The sequence below is a fragment of the Anoplophora glabripennis genome, unplaced genomic scaffold (genome assembly GCF_000390285.2).
Source record: "Anoplophora glabripennis isolate ALB-LARVAE unplaced genomic scaffold, Agla_2.0 scaffold48, whole genome shotgun sequence".
Taxonomy (NCBI): domain Eukaryota; kingdom Metazoa; phylum Arthropoda; class Insecta; order Coleoptera; family Cerambycidae; genus Anoplophora; species Anoplophora glabripennis.
Genome location: NW_019416270.1, coordinates 268,533 through 287,609, shown reverse-complemented (window position 1 = coordinate 287,609; position 19,077 = coordinate 268,533). Strand labels below are relative to the sequence as shown.

Below are 19,077 nucleotides of genomic sequence, written 5' to 3'. Positions count from 1 at the left end.
AGGAATACCCATATGCTTTTATTTTTTTTTACTAAAAATATCAAGTTAGAACACGAAATTCCGAATTTAAACACGAAATTTCAAGTTCAAACTTGAAAGAGTGACCGCAAAATCCGCCCGTTTTTGCATTGAACGGGGAAGGTTGTACAGGTCTCCGTGAGCTTAAATTGATCGTCATGAAAAATCTAGGTGAGCATAATTCGATTTTTCCAATATTTGTTCGACTTACCCCTACTTAAGGGGTGGAAACCACCCCTAAAACAAGAAACGTGAGAAAATGGTCGATCAATTCTAGGTAAAATTGGGGGAATTTCACATGGCAAGGGTAAAATCAGGAATGTCCTTCTAAAAATGCTCATGATAAACCCACCCCCCGCGTGGGGGTAAAACAAAAGATCGAATTATGGGGCTCGTCTTTCGTATCATTTATCGGGTAGTGGGGAAAACAAAGTACTTCATGAAGTGGATATCATTCCCCGTCTGCTATCGACAATAGGGGTGGTTTTACCCCCACGCGGGGGGTGTTTTTCACCTTGAGCATTTTTAGGAGGTCATTCTTGATGTTACCCTTGCCATGTGGAATTCCGCCAATTTTTACCCAGATTTTGGTGATCATTTTTTCTGCTTTCTTGTTTTAGTGGTGATTTCCACCCCTTCAGTAGGGGTAACTGATCAGAATCCGACAGAAGAACGAATTATGGGGGCATGTATTTCATATCATTTGGATTTATAAGAGAGAGTGGCACAAAAAAGGCAATTCATGAAGGGAACATCATTTGCCGCCGGTTTTCGGCAATAGGGGTGGCTTTACACCCACGCGAGGGATGTTTTTCACCTTGAGCATATTTGGAAGAACATCCCTGATCTCTTCCTTGCGATTCAAATTCCCGCCAATTTTCACCAAGAATTAATCGACCATTTTCTCACGTTTCTTGTTTTAGGGGTGGTTTCCACCCCCTAAGTAGGGGTAAGTCGGACAAATATTGGAAAAATCGAATTATGCTCACCTAGATTTTTCATGACGATCAATTTAAGCCCACGGAGACCTCTGGACGACCTTCCCCGTTCTTGCTACACACTACGCAAAAACGGGCGAAAAAATGGGTTTTTTGCAGTTATTCTTTCCAGTTTGAACATGAAATTTTGAGTTCCAACATTATATTTCGAAATTTACAAAATTTCGAGTTCAAAGTCGAAATTTTTCAGTTCGAACAGGACACTGGCGACAAGTCATTAGCGAAGAGAAAATTATACAAGATGTTTTCAAAAAGATAAACTCAGGGGCTGACAGAACGTAAAAAATATGATTGATGATATTTCAACAAAATTGGGATAATGGCGCTTTTGGGGTAGACGAAGATGAATGCTTACTCTACATATACCTAAAAAAAAGTAGAGAGCTCTATATTTTAAGTATAAAAGAAGCCTATGTCCATCATAGAACCCATATTTCTATAAAATATAGGTATATTCATATATAATATATTAAAATGAATTTTAATGGACAACAAGAAATGATATTGAATGCATAGAAGTTTAAGAAGAAAAATTGTAATAAGGTAACTTGATATAAATCGGTTGAGATTTTCAACAATTGAATTATGGTCAATTTGTTTCCGGACACATTATTCATTCTATGGCATTTTTCTTAAAAACAGTGCTTTCAATTTCAACAAGTGTACCATCTTTTTTATGGAAAATGAAATTTTACATGATAATGTATAATAATCATTAGTAGGTATTATCACATACATTGTAAAAAAGCCTAACCCCAAAAACGTTAGCAGATAGTCAGAAACTAACAATATCGGCATAGTTAACATCTTTAAGAGCTTACGTATACCAAATTTCAATACAATAATTTATTTTTTTTTTCATCTTTTTTCGATTTTTTCGAAGTTACGGTCAAAATTTAAATTTAAAAATTGTTTTTGCACCTTGTACATCAAAAACAAAAGAAGATTAAAGAAAGATCTTATTTTTTGAGATTATATTAATCACTGAATCTATGTTATCTTTTTCAAAACACCCTGTAGATCACCTTCTATATTTTATTTATTTTATAAGTATTGCAAATGAATCATAATTAAAAAAATATTGGTAGTTTACACTATATCTTGTTAGGGAACACATCTGTCGTATTTTTAATTCAAAATACATTTTTTGGGGTAACATTATGAAAAACAAGAGAAATACATTCGGTGTTAATTGAAGCTTTTGGAATATAAAAAAAGAACTAAAAGAAAATATGTAAAGTAAAATTATCCTCCTTATATTTAAAAATATAATATTTACCTAAATAAATAGAGACATTCCTTCAAATTAAAATAAAAGAGTTCTTATAAATTTATAACATACTTTGGAACATATACATACGGAAACAATATCTCACAATTGATTAAATACATATTGTAACAAACGCAGTTAATACTATGAACGTAACCTATTTATGTTAATCAATTATAACAATACGTTGCCCCTAAGATTAAAGTTCATAGAACTACTCAAATGTTTCTCAGGATGATGACCACCACCCACCCAATCCCAGTAAGCTGCTACATATTGTACCTGTTTGAACTGTAAGAATAGTAAGATTATGTTTCTGTATGAAGAAAAATGGATTACAAGCACACCTTTTATTTTTTTTCGAGTATTAAACAAGATCGCAAACAGCAATTTGTTAGGATTAGTTAATTACATTATTGGAAAATAATATTTTATCTTAATTCGATTAATCTGCTGGTGTGTCTCTTTGTGTATTGTTTGAAATACACTCTTGCGTTACAAAGCAAAAACTAAAATTAGGATTAAAACCCATTCCTCGCCACGCAAACGTTAGGTTCCACGAATAACAGAAACGCGGGTCAACGAAATTCGTAAGACCTCAGCAAATCTCATCGAGGTAGACATTTCGGAAAGGTTAAAATCCGCGTGCTTTAAATTCGTCGTCTAATGCAGTAGTGCTGTCCTTCGCGCATACTGAACAGTTGAGAATTGTTTATAAAAACCTAATTTGTTGCCACTATAAATTGTCATATCCACGTGTAAGATAGCCCGGCGTAATTATGGTTTGTAAACAACATACTTTCTTCATTTTAATTGTAATTGTTTACTTGCGACACGTGCCGAAGTACCTACGTCCTCAAGTAATATACTATCTCTCGATAATAATAAAGTAAAAAATAACAAAGTAGTTTCTATTACTATTTAAAGTTTAACTAATTGTTATGATTAGTTAATAATTATAAATAATAAGTTATAATTTATTATTAATAGTGTGAGCAAATACCGACAAATAAACATATTTGAAGTAGATGCAAATAAATATGGATCAGTAATCAAGTTGTTCTTAAAAGCCATGTAGTGCCACTTTTAGTAAAAATAATAAACTAACTTCTTTGTTATAGATCTCGAAAAAGGCGACCTAGCAGCAGCCAAGATGACAGTCCAAAGGACAGTCAAATGGACGAATGCAGCGCCGCCTTAGTTTTAATGAGTCTCTCCTGCTCGCCTCATTCTCCAAATCTCAATGGTAAGTGTTCCTTCTTTCTTATGATTCAATTAAGTGATTTCTAGTAGGCTCCGAATGATGATTACTTCGCATAAATTAGTTGCGTAACTGCGATGCAAAAAATTTCAAGGTTCATGCTTAATATCATTTGGCAAGAAGTATGGAATTGATTAATGGAGGAATAGTAATGTAAAAAACGATGACACAATCTTTGAGTTGGACCAGACAATTAATTTTTTCTTTTTAACTGCGTCTATGAATTCCAACAAATTTTGATCTAACATACCTACTGAAACCAAGGCTTTTTAAATGAATTAGGTATACGAATTGCAGATCCATATTGTCACTGCTGCTGTAGAAGATTGTATAGAAGTCTGTATAGGTTCTACTTTGAAAAAATAGAACAGGTAAAAGTCCATTCGGCAAAAATAAAGTAACACCCTTTGAACAGTAATTTAACTCACTTTTCACTTTGGTTGTTCGGTACAAAAATTGGATCACGATCAGTTGCTTGAAAATTAGTTTAATGGTACCAATTTTAATTGCAGAATTGAGTTGATATATATATGATTTATTTGATTTTATATTATCAAACTTCCGAGATAAGCAATTTGCGTCTAATTAATTAATTATGTATTTATCTCATACAAACATGCTTATGAAAACAAAAACATTTCATTATGGTATTACATATTCTATCCAGTACATTACTTTGTGTATTAAAGAAATGTTTTATCGTGCTGCTGAGTGATGAGTTTTATGTTTAGCTATCGGATGACGTATTGTTTGTTTCTCCATTCACCGCAAGCATTTAAAATTGGCACTGGATTTGAAGGTAACTGGTACAAACGCAAATTGTGTCTAGGTATACAACTTTTTTAACGCTATCATTCAACAAGATGTTATCTGTCCTAAATTTGCACAATAGCTGCCAGCGCCAATGAAAGAAATTGACGACTGACATGGATATTTATCTGGGTGTGTATTACGTGTTTATTTTATCACTTTCGTTGTATCTTCATTAGTTATGCGTGGTTGACCCAGTTTTCATCATTACTGCTATTATTATTTTACGTCCACAGAGTGGGAGAGATAGCTGATAGGAAGCAGTTCGGTTAAACGTTATCGGGATATCTTTTCAAAAATAGGGTTTCCGCTGATGTCCCTTAATACTTTGAAGCTACTGTTAATGTTCCTTTTTAATCCTTCGAAGATAAACTTCATCACGGAGAAAATGATTTGTATGTTAAAAAAATGATTTCATTGCAGAGACACAGCAAGTCAAAATGAGATAATATGGAGAGGCACAAGAGATATTAGGCTTTTAAATACAAACGTAAAATTTATGGAGGATCACAATGTACATAAAACAAAACACTGTAAAGATGGCTTCTCTTTTGTTTTCAACATTACCACTTACCGTATATGTGTACATATACATTTTACGGTTGTAGTAAAATGTAAGAGACACCATTTTTTACACTTCGGAGCGCTTGTTGATGGGTCAACACATTTCACTGAAGCGGAAAGTGGGAACAGCTTGGCGCCTGCTTTGCCATGTATAGAACCAAACGCGCCCGAAGCACGAAATTAAACGCTGATTAAAACAGTCTATTTATGGATTCAACGGTCAGTGCGTTGCCTCTGTTTACGTCCTGTTGTTGTATAGTTCCTGCTCGTATGTGTTTTATCATTAGGATTTCATATTTTCATTTACTGTCGCAGAACAGCTCTCCAAGAGAAGTTATAGATGCAGAATGAATTTACTCAGCAGAATTTTCGAGGAAATGAAGAAAACAAGTATAAACAACTGTTAATTATCATTAAAGGGTAGGACCATGTTCCTTTACCAAGACTCCCTCAAAGAAAACCTTAGTATTTTGCCTCCACGTTTTTTAATTAACATCTCTCCAAATATCTTTTACCTGTAATGTTCGTTAAAACAAAGGAACGTAGTTGAGGATTCCTCATCATGTTGTCATTTGCTTGTAGACAAAGGAGCCATGAAACACATTGTTAGTCACTCGTGGTCAGTAGTAAACCATTGTTACCCAATTTAGGTAGCAGTGTGGTCATACTCTTTGTGTCCATAATGGCTGAACGTATATGTAGAACGGATTGGCCTGAATCAATAAATAACGCTTCTACGTCGAACCAACAAAGGGTGCTGCGACATTGATAAAACAAAAGCATACCATTGCAGCCAGGCGCGTGCACGCTATAACAAAGTCAAACACGTGTCGTGCGAATTATCCGTTATTATGTAACACTGTTAGGTGTTTGCTTATTTATAGGTGTATTTTAGCGGAGCCATTGCGTTACAGCTACTGTAATCCCGTTTTTTTTGTAATATAAATATCTCGGATGGGTTTTGCAGTAATTAGCAATTCTTAATTAGACATCTCGCAGTGCATAGCGTGTAATATAACAGATATTTATTGCGTCAAGAGGTGAAGGTTAACACCTTTATACGAGAGATATAGGCATTGCCCAAGCCGATAGATGCAATATTTTAATGTAGTGTCCATAAATCACAATAGGAGACAAGAAAATTATTGCCCATCCAGTTCCAGGTTCCCACAATCTATACGTATGATACATCTGCGGATCGGCGATCCTATCGAAATAATCTAATTGCTACTACATGATATCCTCGATGGGTAACATTTGAATAAAAAGAATGGGATGGGAACTGCTGGAATCGATGTCTTTATTATGTTGTTTTCCTTATCTAATTTTTTATGAAAGCACAGTTATGTTGGTTGATGGTTATAATAATTTTATATCCTGTAGGAAAAAAATCTGTTGATGTGAATTCTATTCCAATAGGTTAAAAAATTTTTGTCCGATGTCCAATATAATGCAATTAGAATATCTATCATATCCACACTAAAGTTTTTTTCTTAGATACCTCTCTTTAGCATTTTTTTGCTTTAATATCACTACAGGAAAAAATTTAAGGAACAAAAAATTTTCATGACTTTTTTAGTGATTTTCGAAACTCTGGTTCTCAGTGAAAAGTGATTTTGAGTTACAGTTATTGAGCAATCAAAAGAAATACATCGAAAAAAAAATTCCAAAATTTTTTTTAGGACAGTCCATGGACTCACGGAGACCTTCCAAAAATCAAATTGAAGCTGAACAAATAAGCTAACTGACCTCTGTATTGATTGACTTTGAAAAAATGTTCGTGTGTCCGTGGAGAATTCTTTTTCTAGTTGTAATTCTTTTCATTGTCCGATAACTGTGCCTCAAGAAAATAGTTTGTGTAAAGATCTTGAAACTAGAGACTTAAAGTTTTTTCTTCATCTCCATACGACCGTTTTTCACTGATACAGCCTTTTGAAAATCATTTCATGAAAATTTTTTGCTTCTTCAATTTTTTCCAATAGTGCAATATATCAATCCTCACGTCACTGAATGTTTAAATCATCACTATTAAATTGAATGTGCGAATCAGTTATTAGGTCAAGCCATTGAACTCGCCATAGACATTTTTCTTGAACCAAGGAACATCGGCGCTAACCTACTTAATTGTTTTATCAACGCGTACATTAAATCTAAACCAGATGTTAGTTGTAAAAATGGCATTATTACGAGCGCTGGCAATTTTAAAAATCTAGGTCAAACACTTTAAACTCCTTATTCCCAACACATTGCGTCACGGATAAGCTTGTCAAAAGCACGTTATTGTCGTACTTAACTACCTACGTAGATACATGCTTTGTAATGGGCCAGTAAACTGAAACTCAGTATTTTAGCACATATACGGAGAAAATAAACAACAAAAACAAACCACTGCTGTATAGTTGTGCGGTTTGCTCGTGCTAATTTATGTCAATGTGGTAAAAATATTTTGCCATGTGTTAAAAACTGTTAAATTTGTCGCTCGGCTAGTCAAATATACCGGTTGCTTCTCAATGTTAAATATACTGACGCTACGCCTACGTGTTTACCGAAAATTTTATTTTTAATTGTAGTCTAATTCGCTAATGGGTATGCGAAACATGTAAATTAGTCCTGAAAACGTGTCGTTTTCGGGGGGAAATTCAATAGCGGTGACCTAAAACGGACGTTGAATAATACTGTTGTGGGTAATAGTTTATTATTCGTATATTCTTTATTTCTCTGCAGTATTTAATATGCATACGTTCATTAACGAGTATCTGCATAGATACATTTATAACTTGTACATTTCCTGTTTCTTGGTATGTAGTACTTCCTATTGATCAGATCTGAATAAAATAAAACATTGATATGAGTAGCATGTTTTGTTGGTTAAGGAAATTTATTTAGTTAAACTGTTACAAGAGTTTTTCATGTGTTAATTGATCAATATAAATGGAGGAATGGAATAGAACTGCACGGAAAAGGATCATTAGTCTTACAGATACAGTTTTTTTTTCTCTTCTGTGGTCTCTAACTTTAATCTATATATGTATTTACTCACTACTAACCTAAAAAACAACAAACATTTTAAATCAACGACATTTTACAAACTGCTGAACATATTTATATAATAACTAGCAACCCGCCCCGGCTTCGCACGGGCAAATATAAAATAGCCTATGTTACTCCGAGGAGATGTAGCTTTCGGTAAAATTGGTTGAGTAGTTTTTGAGTTAAATCGTAACAAACAAAAAATCAATCATCTTTCATCTAATGCGACCCTAATATTAATTTTAAAATAATTCACGATATATCTATATATCTAAAGACAACAAATGAATTCAAAACTAAAAATGCAAAACCTTTAAATTTAAAACAATGTAGGTAACTACCAACAATGTGAAAAAACGAATTAAATTAAAGTACCTATGTTCTGGACTATCAATTTTAATTAATAAGTTAGTAGTTAGGTATCTAACTACGTAAAGAAAACAAACACAAAACAAAAATGCGACTATGAAGATTTAAATGATTCACAATAAGAAAAAAAAGATAAACAAATTATTATTAAAACTCAATGAAATAAAAGTATGTTTGCAAGTATCTATGTATGTTCCGACTACCTAAAGACAACAAATACAAAACAAAAATGTGACCTTAAAATATTGAACGCAATTATAACCTTCCAACAACACCCAGAAAGAAAACACAGTCGTCAGTCGTCACCTCCATTCGCTCCAAGTCAGTTTATTAAAGGATCACGCGCGCGTTATCGTTCGGCTTATTAACTAAACAGTAGGCAAGACGGTGCGGGGGGAGGGTCAGCGATCACATCAAGCAAAGCGACGCGCTTGAATTTTATTCTCGCGTCCTTAATTTTTTTGCGATTACTCCTAAGATATTCATTTAAATTATATGGTGTAAAAGAATAAAATAATGTGCATGAAATGCTTAAAGCCTCTAACTTATTTATTAATACCGTATTTGTGTAAATAGCTTTTGCATTACCGCTTTATAATTGCCAATTTTTTAAAGTATTAAAATGGATATAGGTAGTATGTTATCTTTAACATATAGACACATGTCATCGCGGACTTTTCTGTAGGCATATATAAGATACACAATTCCACCATACATTGATACACTACATAAACTTTCGGACTCCCCCGGCTCGGACGCGAGGCGCGGGGTCACGGGGCGTCCGCGCGGCCCGGTCGGCGAATCACGGCGACACGAAATTAATTTCGTTGGGCATTATTTTGATTTTGCTATATCTCCTAAGGTATTCATTTAATTTGCATGGTGTAAATGGAAAAAATAATCTTCATGAAATGCTCAAGCCAACTAACGTATTTAAAATGATAAGGATTAATACGGTATTTGTGTAAATAGCTTTCCAATTACCGCTTTATAATTGCCCATTTTTTAAAGTATTAAAATGGATATTCGCGGACTTTTCTGTAGACCTATATAAGATACACAATTCCACCATACATTATTTTGTTATATCTCAAAGGGTTTAAGCAGCGTTTTCGTTGAAAGCTCCCAGACGGCTTATTTTTTTCGGACACCTCCAACAAATATCGTTAATGTATACAAAAATTTAACAAATTATATACTAAAACCTTCCTCGAGATCCACTCTATCCATTGGTGAAAACAGCATGAAAATCGGTGCAGTAGTTTTTGAGTTTATCGCGGACAGACAGACAGACAGACGCGGCGGAGAACTTTGTTTTATAATATGTGGTTATTCAAAGTCTCAAGAAAATTATTCTTTCTTAATCTGAATAACAAATTTAATTTTATTGCTTTAAACCGAATAATATAATCATTCTAATATATATTCAGAGCATACATCGATATGATCCAATAAAAATTAACTTAGTCTGTAAACACTAATTTCAGTCCCCAATAATTTAGAATTTCGTTATAGAGCTATAAAAAAGTTATATATTAGTTTACCGTTACTCTGACTTTTATGTTCAAAAATCGAAGCGATATTACTTTTCAAATTCGTGTTATGGTTTACGTAATGAATACATATATCAGTCCGATGATACATTTTATTACTTAAAACTATATCTTGTTATTATAAGATTGAAGTATCGGTTTTAAGACACTAATTTCAATATTTTTCAGCATTCTCATACACCAGTACCTCCCCAGGAAGCAGCAGTAGTTCTGCCTCCTACAGATCAACTCCATCACCACCACCCAGAGCATACTCACCTCAGTCCGCACCTCTTTCTTCAAGTTCGGTTTCCGACGAGGGCATAGTGATGGATTACTATCCGGATGACTTACCTCGCAAGAAGAAGGTAGGAATTTATATAATACAAGAAATAACATGTATATTCTGTTGCTCTTTCAATATTACTTACCTTTCTCCACTTTTTTTACAAGATCAGTTAGTTCAAGGAAATATTTGCAAGTTTGTATCTAACAGTAACCATATCCATACATATGTTTATAATTTGCTGTACAGGAACGCACATCTATTTTTGCTTTAAATAACGGTGAAAAGCGCAAGGCAAGACTTAAGGTAACCTACTTTAAAGATGTAATTACAACACGCTTAAAAGCCAGTTTATTAGCGAGTCGTTAAGTTGAAAATAAAAAAATGGATAATTTCACAAGTCCGTGGCGTTTCTTTTTAGACATTTTTACTATATCACGACTGAAACGGTTCTAAATCTTTATGTAAGAGCTACTTAGGCATGACCACAGTCAGCTCGGGTACCTAGCTGGAATATGTCAAGGAAATGCTAATAAATATGCCTCCAGGACTGGAATACTAACGCTAGAATTTTAATTAATGGAGGACTATCCATGACAGATTTCTATTTTCCGCAACAATCAATAAATCTTGGGCACGTCTTCCTCATAATGTGAAAGTGGTCAGTAAATGTTGCATCAATAGTAAAAGAATTTTAAATAGCATTTTACTTCGTAAAAGTTGCCGGTCGCGGTTCGGTAATTTTTTATATAACGGCTACAAAATCTGCAATTAATAATTCGAATTCAATTTACTCTGATTACGCCAGACGGGTCCGAAAATATTTGGTAACGTTCTGTTATTGTTGGAACCTTTTACTTTTTAATTCCCACTGGCAATAAATGGTCCATTTGCCTTAAACAAAACTGTTGCTATGCGCTGAAAATATTCATTAAGACCTGGTTAAAAGTATTTTTCATTGCTAATAATTTTATTGGTACTCTCTGATAACTAACTTTTAGGCGGAATTATACTTTATGTTTCACTGTAGCTTGTTTATTACTAGGAAATGGAATAGGAACATAACGTCATATCACTAGGGCGAAATAAGCGGACCTAAATATTATCGTCCGCATTTTGACCCTATTGTGTACCTTTCTCTTCCGTCAGGGTAGAATAGTAAATGTGCCTTGTATAAATGAACTAACTAATGAATGTACAAAGTTTATTAACATTAATATTTGATGTATAACAATAATTTGCTTTAAATTAATAACAACAATCTTTTACAACCGTCTTTTACGAAAGTACAATTTGGCAAGGAACCTTTAACAGTAACACCAGAAAAACTACCTAAATTTTCTTTGCCATCAAATAAAAAATGTTGTTCATTTTCCCTCACAGTCAATTCAGAAAAATTGTCATCACTAGTTCTTTCGACTCCTGCTGTTAAACAAGATACTTTTTTCTTGGGCATTATGCTCTCTTCTACATATCCTGATTCTACAGTATCACTCTTCTATTTTCTATGTCTTTTCAATGTTATCAAATCTGCACCTGCATCTACGAGAAAAGTTGCCGATGTACGACGCAAACAATGACCTGTGTACATTTTAGCATCTGCGTAGCCGATATATTTTACTATCCTGGACGGTGTGCTACCGATGGTATTTTTTCCTATTAGTTGCGCAGTACATCGACCATTTCGATATGTCAGAAAAAAACCGCCGTTCTTTAATTTCTTTTGGTTCCAAAGATATATACTTTCCATACAATTGGAGAGCGTGCATTTCATTTTCTTCCTCAATAGTAAAAGATTTTGGTACTTCAGTTTTTGTATCCTTAATTTTTACTACAATAACGATTCCTTCGTCATCTATATCATCTATCGAGAGCTTTACCAACTCATTCATCTCTCCTTAGTCCTCCAAAAACACATATTACTAGAACAACCCACAATAATAAAAACCTATTAAGCACATGCAATAATATAGCAAATTATTTCCTATAAATAATATGCTCTCTTGTCAATATCTTAGATTTTTTGGGATATATCCTTTCGATATTTGTTTCAAATAATCTTCTATTCGATGTGGTCTCCAACATTGAACACTTTATCCACAATGTGTTAAGATTGAGTGATTCTGACTATAAAAAATACAAATTATCAAAAATATTATAAATATTTCTTTAAACTTTAAAATGATAAAAGGTAATACACACCAGTTCACGGAAATATCCCATTAATATAGTTTCCCTTGTCACTTAATTTCTGCTTGTCCAAGTGTCAATACGTTTATATTCTTTACCAAGTAATTTAGATTACTTAGGTAGTAATTCTTCATTGGCTTTATTGGCTCTAGCAGCAACTATCGTTGGAATATTATCTATCCTGCCTTTTCAATATGTCTCCTCAGAATCAAACATCAAAGTATCACAATCTACAAATTTGCGGGTGTCGTAGATATATCTTGGATACATCATTTATATATTAAAAAACTGTTTTCATTCTCATTTAGATTTAATTATTAAACTTAAAATAAATATAAAATCAGATGTCTAAGTAAAAAATAAAACGTTGTATGCACCACGGGAGATATTAGGATGATTATGCCCTTGCAATCTGTCGCCTGCGAGCATAATCATCCCTGTATCTCCCTTGGTACATAAGTAACTAACTGTATGTCAATCTATTTAAAATGAAGCTATAAAATGTAAGAATAAAATTCAGACAATTTGTAGAATACCTACAAACTAATCAGCAACTAAAGATAGTACCACAAATAGAAAACAGAGGTGTCTGATACGAACATATGAGGATATCTACCAAAATATTTCAATTTTTAAACTGTGTTATGACTAATGACTACACAGTTGCTAATACGAAATTGCGTTATCATGTGGTACAACTTGCGTATTTTCCTCCAACGCAATCTGATAAACTTAGGTGTGTCCCAATGCCACGTCCTTGAGTCACTCCTGATTTTATTGTATGTAAATTATTCACCAAATTAATTTAAACAATATGATACCCACTGTATCCAGTAATAATACTAATTTTGAAATAATCGTTTATGGTGCTTGGCAATATCCTATTGTGACATTCAAATATTTCAATATTTACCATAGTGGCTGAAATTGGTTATCAATGAATGTTGGAACCAAAACAATTGCAAGACGGTAAACAATAATAAATTCGGTAGACTCGTCTGTGAAAATAGCTGCTGTTTGGCAGTAAAATGCATCTAAATTTAAACGCACATAGGAAATAACAACCGAAATAATGTTAAATATTTATTAGACATTGTCGTGTTATGTTTTAAGCGCCTGTTCAACGCTTCGGTAATTCTTCATTAGCATTATTTTAAAACTGACGTCTGCCTGAGTGCCTGACAAGTAAAATACAGTTTAACGTGTAAATAAATATGCAAATAAACTAGACACAAGATACTCTCGTCATTGTTATGAAATTCAAGTTAATTATTTCAAGATGTATTCTCCAATGTATTCGTTCAAGATATTGGGTGCAGTACGTCCAAATGGAACTAAATTCGGCATTTGCTTTAAAAAAGTATTGATGAATATGAAACAGTTGTTCATTCATAAGACATATTGCAACTTACCACTCCCAAATCCCGCCTTCAATGGAAGTTCAAAATAATGCGGACAATTGAGAAACAACCACTCGGCAAATTTTGGAATTGATGGCTACTGGCAGCACATCGTTGCATCTAAATATAAGCGACCGTGGAAAATAGTTGGAATTTGAATGGAAACCATAGCCGCGAAGAGTGAGCATCAGTAGCTGCTAGTCGCGGGTTGATAATAGCCATTGCGTAATCCCATGGCAGATCGGGTTAGGTGCAGCTCGCCGGCCGGCGAACATCGGATCTATGACGCCTCGGATCCGGCGAAACAAGCGGCTGGCAAGGTCTTAACTATTTATGTGCTTCCATCAAGGTTTGCGATGGCAGGCGTTGGCCCGGACCAAAGCGTGTTACAGTTTGCATGGCGTCGCATACACACCAAGCCTTGTTGCCAAGTAACGCCTAAGACAGAGGACGGACAGACAGCGGTTGAGTTATTTACAAGGCGGCATTTCAAAAAATATCAGCTAAGTAATAATTCAGTTACAAATACAGAACTCACACGATTGTAAATTTTTTTATTAAATTAGAAAACAATGTTTTTGTTGTGCTTCTGTAAGAAACCAGTTTCTTTAACTTCGTAATCATTCTTAAGTCTGTGTTTTCCTAAATTGTCTTTCAAGAGTCCAAAGTTAATATAATAGGTACGTATTAATGTTGTATGAAGAACAGCAGTAAGAAGGCGTAATTTTTCATGAAAAGAAAAAACGTCTTTGGTCTATATCGCAGATTAGTATCGCCTGGCTTAAGCATTTCCACCAAAAGTGCGTTTCCTCTTTGTTTATCTTTTTTTTGAGTGTTCCAAAGCAGCTCCATCCACATCCTAGGAAACACGAACTATAAAAAGAGTTTTGCTGTCATTACACGAGATCTATTGGGCAAAGTCTATCCGATATTTTTCTCTTTCTTAGACATTATGAATATCCTTTCCTGAAGTTTTTAAAAGTCCCTTGTCCAATATACTATGGGTATGTCACCTTGCTGGTATTAGGCTAAAAAATTGGAATTTTAGAAAATATTACAAATACACTCCCGGCAAAAAAAACCGACCACCCTAAAATATTTCACAAAAGTCCCCTTATCTTCTTAGTTCATAAGCCAGTTAGTAACCTAAGCTAGCTCTTTTTCATTATCAATGCTTTAAGATGATTGTTCCACATCTATGTAAGCTTAATTTTAATTATACAAGCCGAAATTCCTTTTTCAACGACATTAATATGCTCGCGTAAATCACACAGCAGACTATGCATCATTTCTTATAATTAATGTTCTCTAAAAGGCAAGTAGGCTTTTGTACATTGTTTTTGGAATTAAGTTCGACACTCAACGAAAGTTTTCACTCGATAACAATGCCGTTAACTGTGTTGCTGATGCTATTCAAGTTGTTGGATTGACTGAAGATGGACGTAGTCAGCGTTGTGTCTCGTTCATTGGTAATATCTAGTAGGTACTATCGTTCAGGATGAGTGGAATTGGTATCTGGAGACTGGCAGAGTTACGATACGACCAGCATCCAGAAGAAAAAGAGTAACAATGGTGCTTGAAAATTGTTTCGTTGTTTTCAACACACTGAGGGATCGCAGGTCAATAGCAGTTCAACTTCAGCATCGCCTTCTAACAGCGTGGGGGGTTCAAGTAATATGAGATGATTATTAGGAGAAGGCTTGTAGAAAATAGTTTATCTTCACCAAGGCTGGCCACAGGACCACAATTCCTACTTAGGCATCGAAGGGCACATCTTCTGTTTGCACGATTACATGTGGCAACTGGATTCCTCGGCAATGGAGTGAAGTTCTTGTCTGCGATCACTTGATGGTCGGGAAAGGGTGTGGGGAAGACAAAATAAACGATATTCAGACTGCACCATCTCTGAACGAGTATCTTTTAAAGGAGGTACTGTTATGTTGTGGGCATTTCTACGGAGGCACGTACCGACCTCATATTTGTGGATAATGGAGCTTTAAACTTCCGCAGATATGTGGAAGATATTCTTCAAGAAGCTGACATTCCATTTTCGTATTTTATTGGAAATGGCTTCGTTGTAATGCACGACAACGCCAAACCACACACTCCACGAATCGTAACTGAATACTTAAACGAGGTAGGTATTCGTAGAGTTGATAGGTCCACATGCAGTCCGGACCTTAACCCAATTGAACATCTTTGGAATGAACTTCATGGGGCTATTCGTCGTCGCCCACTCATGCCACAGACTATTCAAGAGCTAAGACTGGCCCTTCAAGAATAATATAAAGCAATTCCCCAAATACGCTTAAGAAATTTGGTTGACTCAATATCACGACGGTTGAATGCCGCAATTAAGGTTCTAGGAAGTTATACACGCTATTAACAATAACCAGGAGGTCCATTAAAAATTTACCACAATTTTTTAGACGTAAGAAAAAAGTGTATTTTTGTTTCGTTTCTTTTATTGGTTTAACTAAATTTAATTTCGTCTTAAATAATTTTATTTCTTAGTTATTCGTTGCAACCTGAATCGATAATGAATGGTTCTACAACCAAATATCAATTCTAAGTTACATTAATTAATATTTAGTTGCTTTTATGAAATATTTTAGGGTGGCAGGTTTTTTTTGACGGTGAGTGTATGTATATTCAGCCTCTTGAACAGTATCGAAGGTATGATTGAACGATTGAAGTTTTTATGTCTCCTCTATCATTTCATTCCCGTGAAATATCAATTTTAAGATAAAATAGAGTTACTTCAACTTTTAATACAATTTGTTTTTTCATATACTAACCTTGGCATCTCGAATGATGCCTACCTTTCAAATGGAACGATCCTGTTAATTTTTACTACACTTTCGAATTTCAATAAAATTGACAACACATAAACGCATCTCTATCGCCATCAGAGGCCTATCTTGAGCCCCTAAAGACCGCTCAGGGTACTGGAAAAATACAAAATTTTGCTAACTTTCGAATTTTCAAGACAAGTCGCCCTAGCTGTATACAGGAAGCCTCGAAATTACAAAGAAGGTCATCTAAGCCATCATGACGACACAAGCAGAAGGGTTCGAGGATAAAAAGATTCTCGACAGTTTCGAGTCCCACCAAGCAAAGCACCGAGAAGCAATCTTACAAGTGTACGATAAGGGTGTTCAAACATCGACGCAGGGGATGTACTGTTAATTATTTAGCAGCAAGTTTCTGGCGAAGTTGTGAAATCAGCTTCAGAGCTTTATAGCACTTTTTACAGATTAATACAGCGATTAAACGATTTATTAATTTTAAACAAACTTTCCGTTTCTTTATGAGCTCCGATTGTCTGCTAGTCTTTAGTAGATAAAATATATTTGCTATCAACTTCCAGTTATTGTATTCTGTGAATATGAAAAATAGTAAATGGACACAAAACCAGTGCTAAACTAAAATGAATTTATAATTATTTTAATTATATTAATCAATTTTGATCCACATAGCAATTGACCAATATTAAAAAGTGCATTTAAAATGAATGAAAGTTTAAGAAAAACCCAAATCAGTCAGTATTTATCAACTAGATTTATATCTGCTATTAGATACAATAGCGTACTATATTTAAAAATATCGTATATTTATTTCCCACCTACGCAACTGCTTCCTGTGCGTGCTTCTGAAACATAAATAGCACCATTTAACAACGAATACAAGTTGCCTAAATATCATTATTATTCCGACTAATCCTCCATTATTATCTAACACAATTAATCGTGCACTTGCCACCGCATTTTTTTTGGCAAGCCAATTTGCAATTTCAAGTTGCGCGGCTCGCGTTCCACAGCGCTAGTAGTCGCCAACATTCAAACGGAGAACTGCGTTTCACATTGGCACGTGTCGCCTCGTCAAGGACAATGAGATATCATGAGCGCGATTTAGCTTTCTTGCCTACCCACCAGCGTCCTAGGAAACTGCGAGACGTCCACAAAAATTACTGCGTCGATTATCGGTTCTCAAACAATGTTGTTTACGGGATTTTAGAAATGCTGTGGGGGAATTCAACCGTCCCGATTAATTCTGAGAAGTGTTTATTGGGCCTAAGGATCAGTGAGGATGTGAGGAAACGGCAAGTGGTATGGTTTGTGTACTGAATTCGATTGTAATTCGGTTGGATGTGTATCGGATACGTCTTAGATAAGGCGCTAGACTGAATTTTGGCAAATTACCTGGATTACAGCCGCTCGTGGAGAGAACTAAGGTCAAAATTAATGAGCTGTGTAACTTGGAATGTTTTTTTATTGAAGATCTTTTAATTAGGAACATTCCATTTCCATATTTGAATTTCTAATGCACCAGCTGATGACTCAATTTGTCACTTTTGAATTAACCATTTAGTTATAAAATAAAATTTGTAGTTCCCATAATTACGGAGATTAATCGAACCTTCTCCATGCATTTATCTCATCAACAAAATTAATATAAATACATAACATTTAAATTTATTGTTTTAAACAGTTTAGGAATTTTCGTCTTTCCTATTTTAGTAAATTCATTGTCCATCTATAAATTTACCTTCACCAGATGCACCAAGCAACAGCAGTCTATAAGCCTAATAAAAATCTATTTTTAAACAAGATCTATCCGCCAAGGTGAAACCTAATATTGGTAGTATTTCTAAAATGTCATCGCATGAATATGTAATCAAGCGAATTTTAAAAGCGGCTAATTATCCTTGAACGCAACCTTATCACTACCTGTACGCGTGTCAATACACGAGGATTGGAACCGGATCATCAGTTTTATCAGAAGATCGCCTCGCTAAATGATAAGTCCCGCAACTCCGCGTACACGGTCGCCAACAAAACAAAACAGAGTTACCCTTGGCCATCAGAACCTACTATTCCAGGTCATCAACCCACACCGGGCTTGCTGGGATGAATCCACAAAGTCAGCGACCTTCGGGTATCCAGTACAGTGAAAGCGAAGATTGTTTTTAGAAATCACTTAATTTCAAATAATACTGCGCAATAACTGCTGCGAATCGACATGTTACACATGCCTGCCTTCCGGTGTCTTATAGAAATTAGATTTGCGAACGTATAGGTGTAACTGACAGTACCGCAACCACCTGTTGAATAACGCCGGTCGGAATTATTTACATAACCTCAACTGTTTCCAACTAAAATGGCTAAATTAAGCGTATTCGCATTTTTATGTGATTGCTGGTTTACCGTTACCAATAAAGGAAAAGTTGATCAATTCTATTTTAGAAATATCTTAGTTCTATACTAAATTTCCCACGATTTAATTCAGGAAGTAGCTATCTAGCCAATATCTAAGCTAAACATTAATTATGACATAATTATGACTCGA

The 19,077-nt window shown here is 34.6% G+C and overlaps 1 protein-coding gene across 1 annotated transcript in view; it reads left to right on the top strand.

The window, feature by feature from the left end:
• Positions 1–19,077, top strand: part of LOC108904982 (zinc finger protein 395) — a 64,085-nt gene that overhangs the window by 22,477 nt on the left and 22,531 nt on the right. Inside the window, exons 3-4 of the mRNA XM_018707724.1 lie at positions 3,408–3,532; positions 10,042–10,220. Of these exons, the coding sequence (XP_018563240.1) occupies positions 3,408–3,532; positions 10,042–10,220 (304 nt within the window). The remainder of the gene's footprint in view (positions 1–3,407; positions 3,533–10,041; positions 10,221–19,077) is intronic.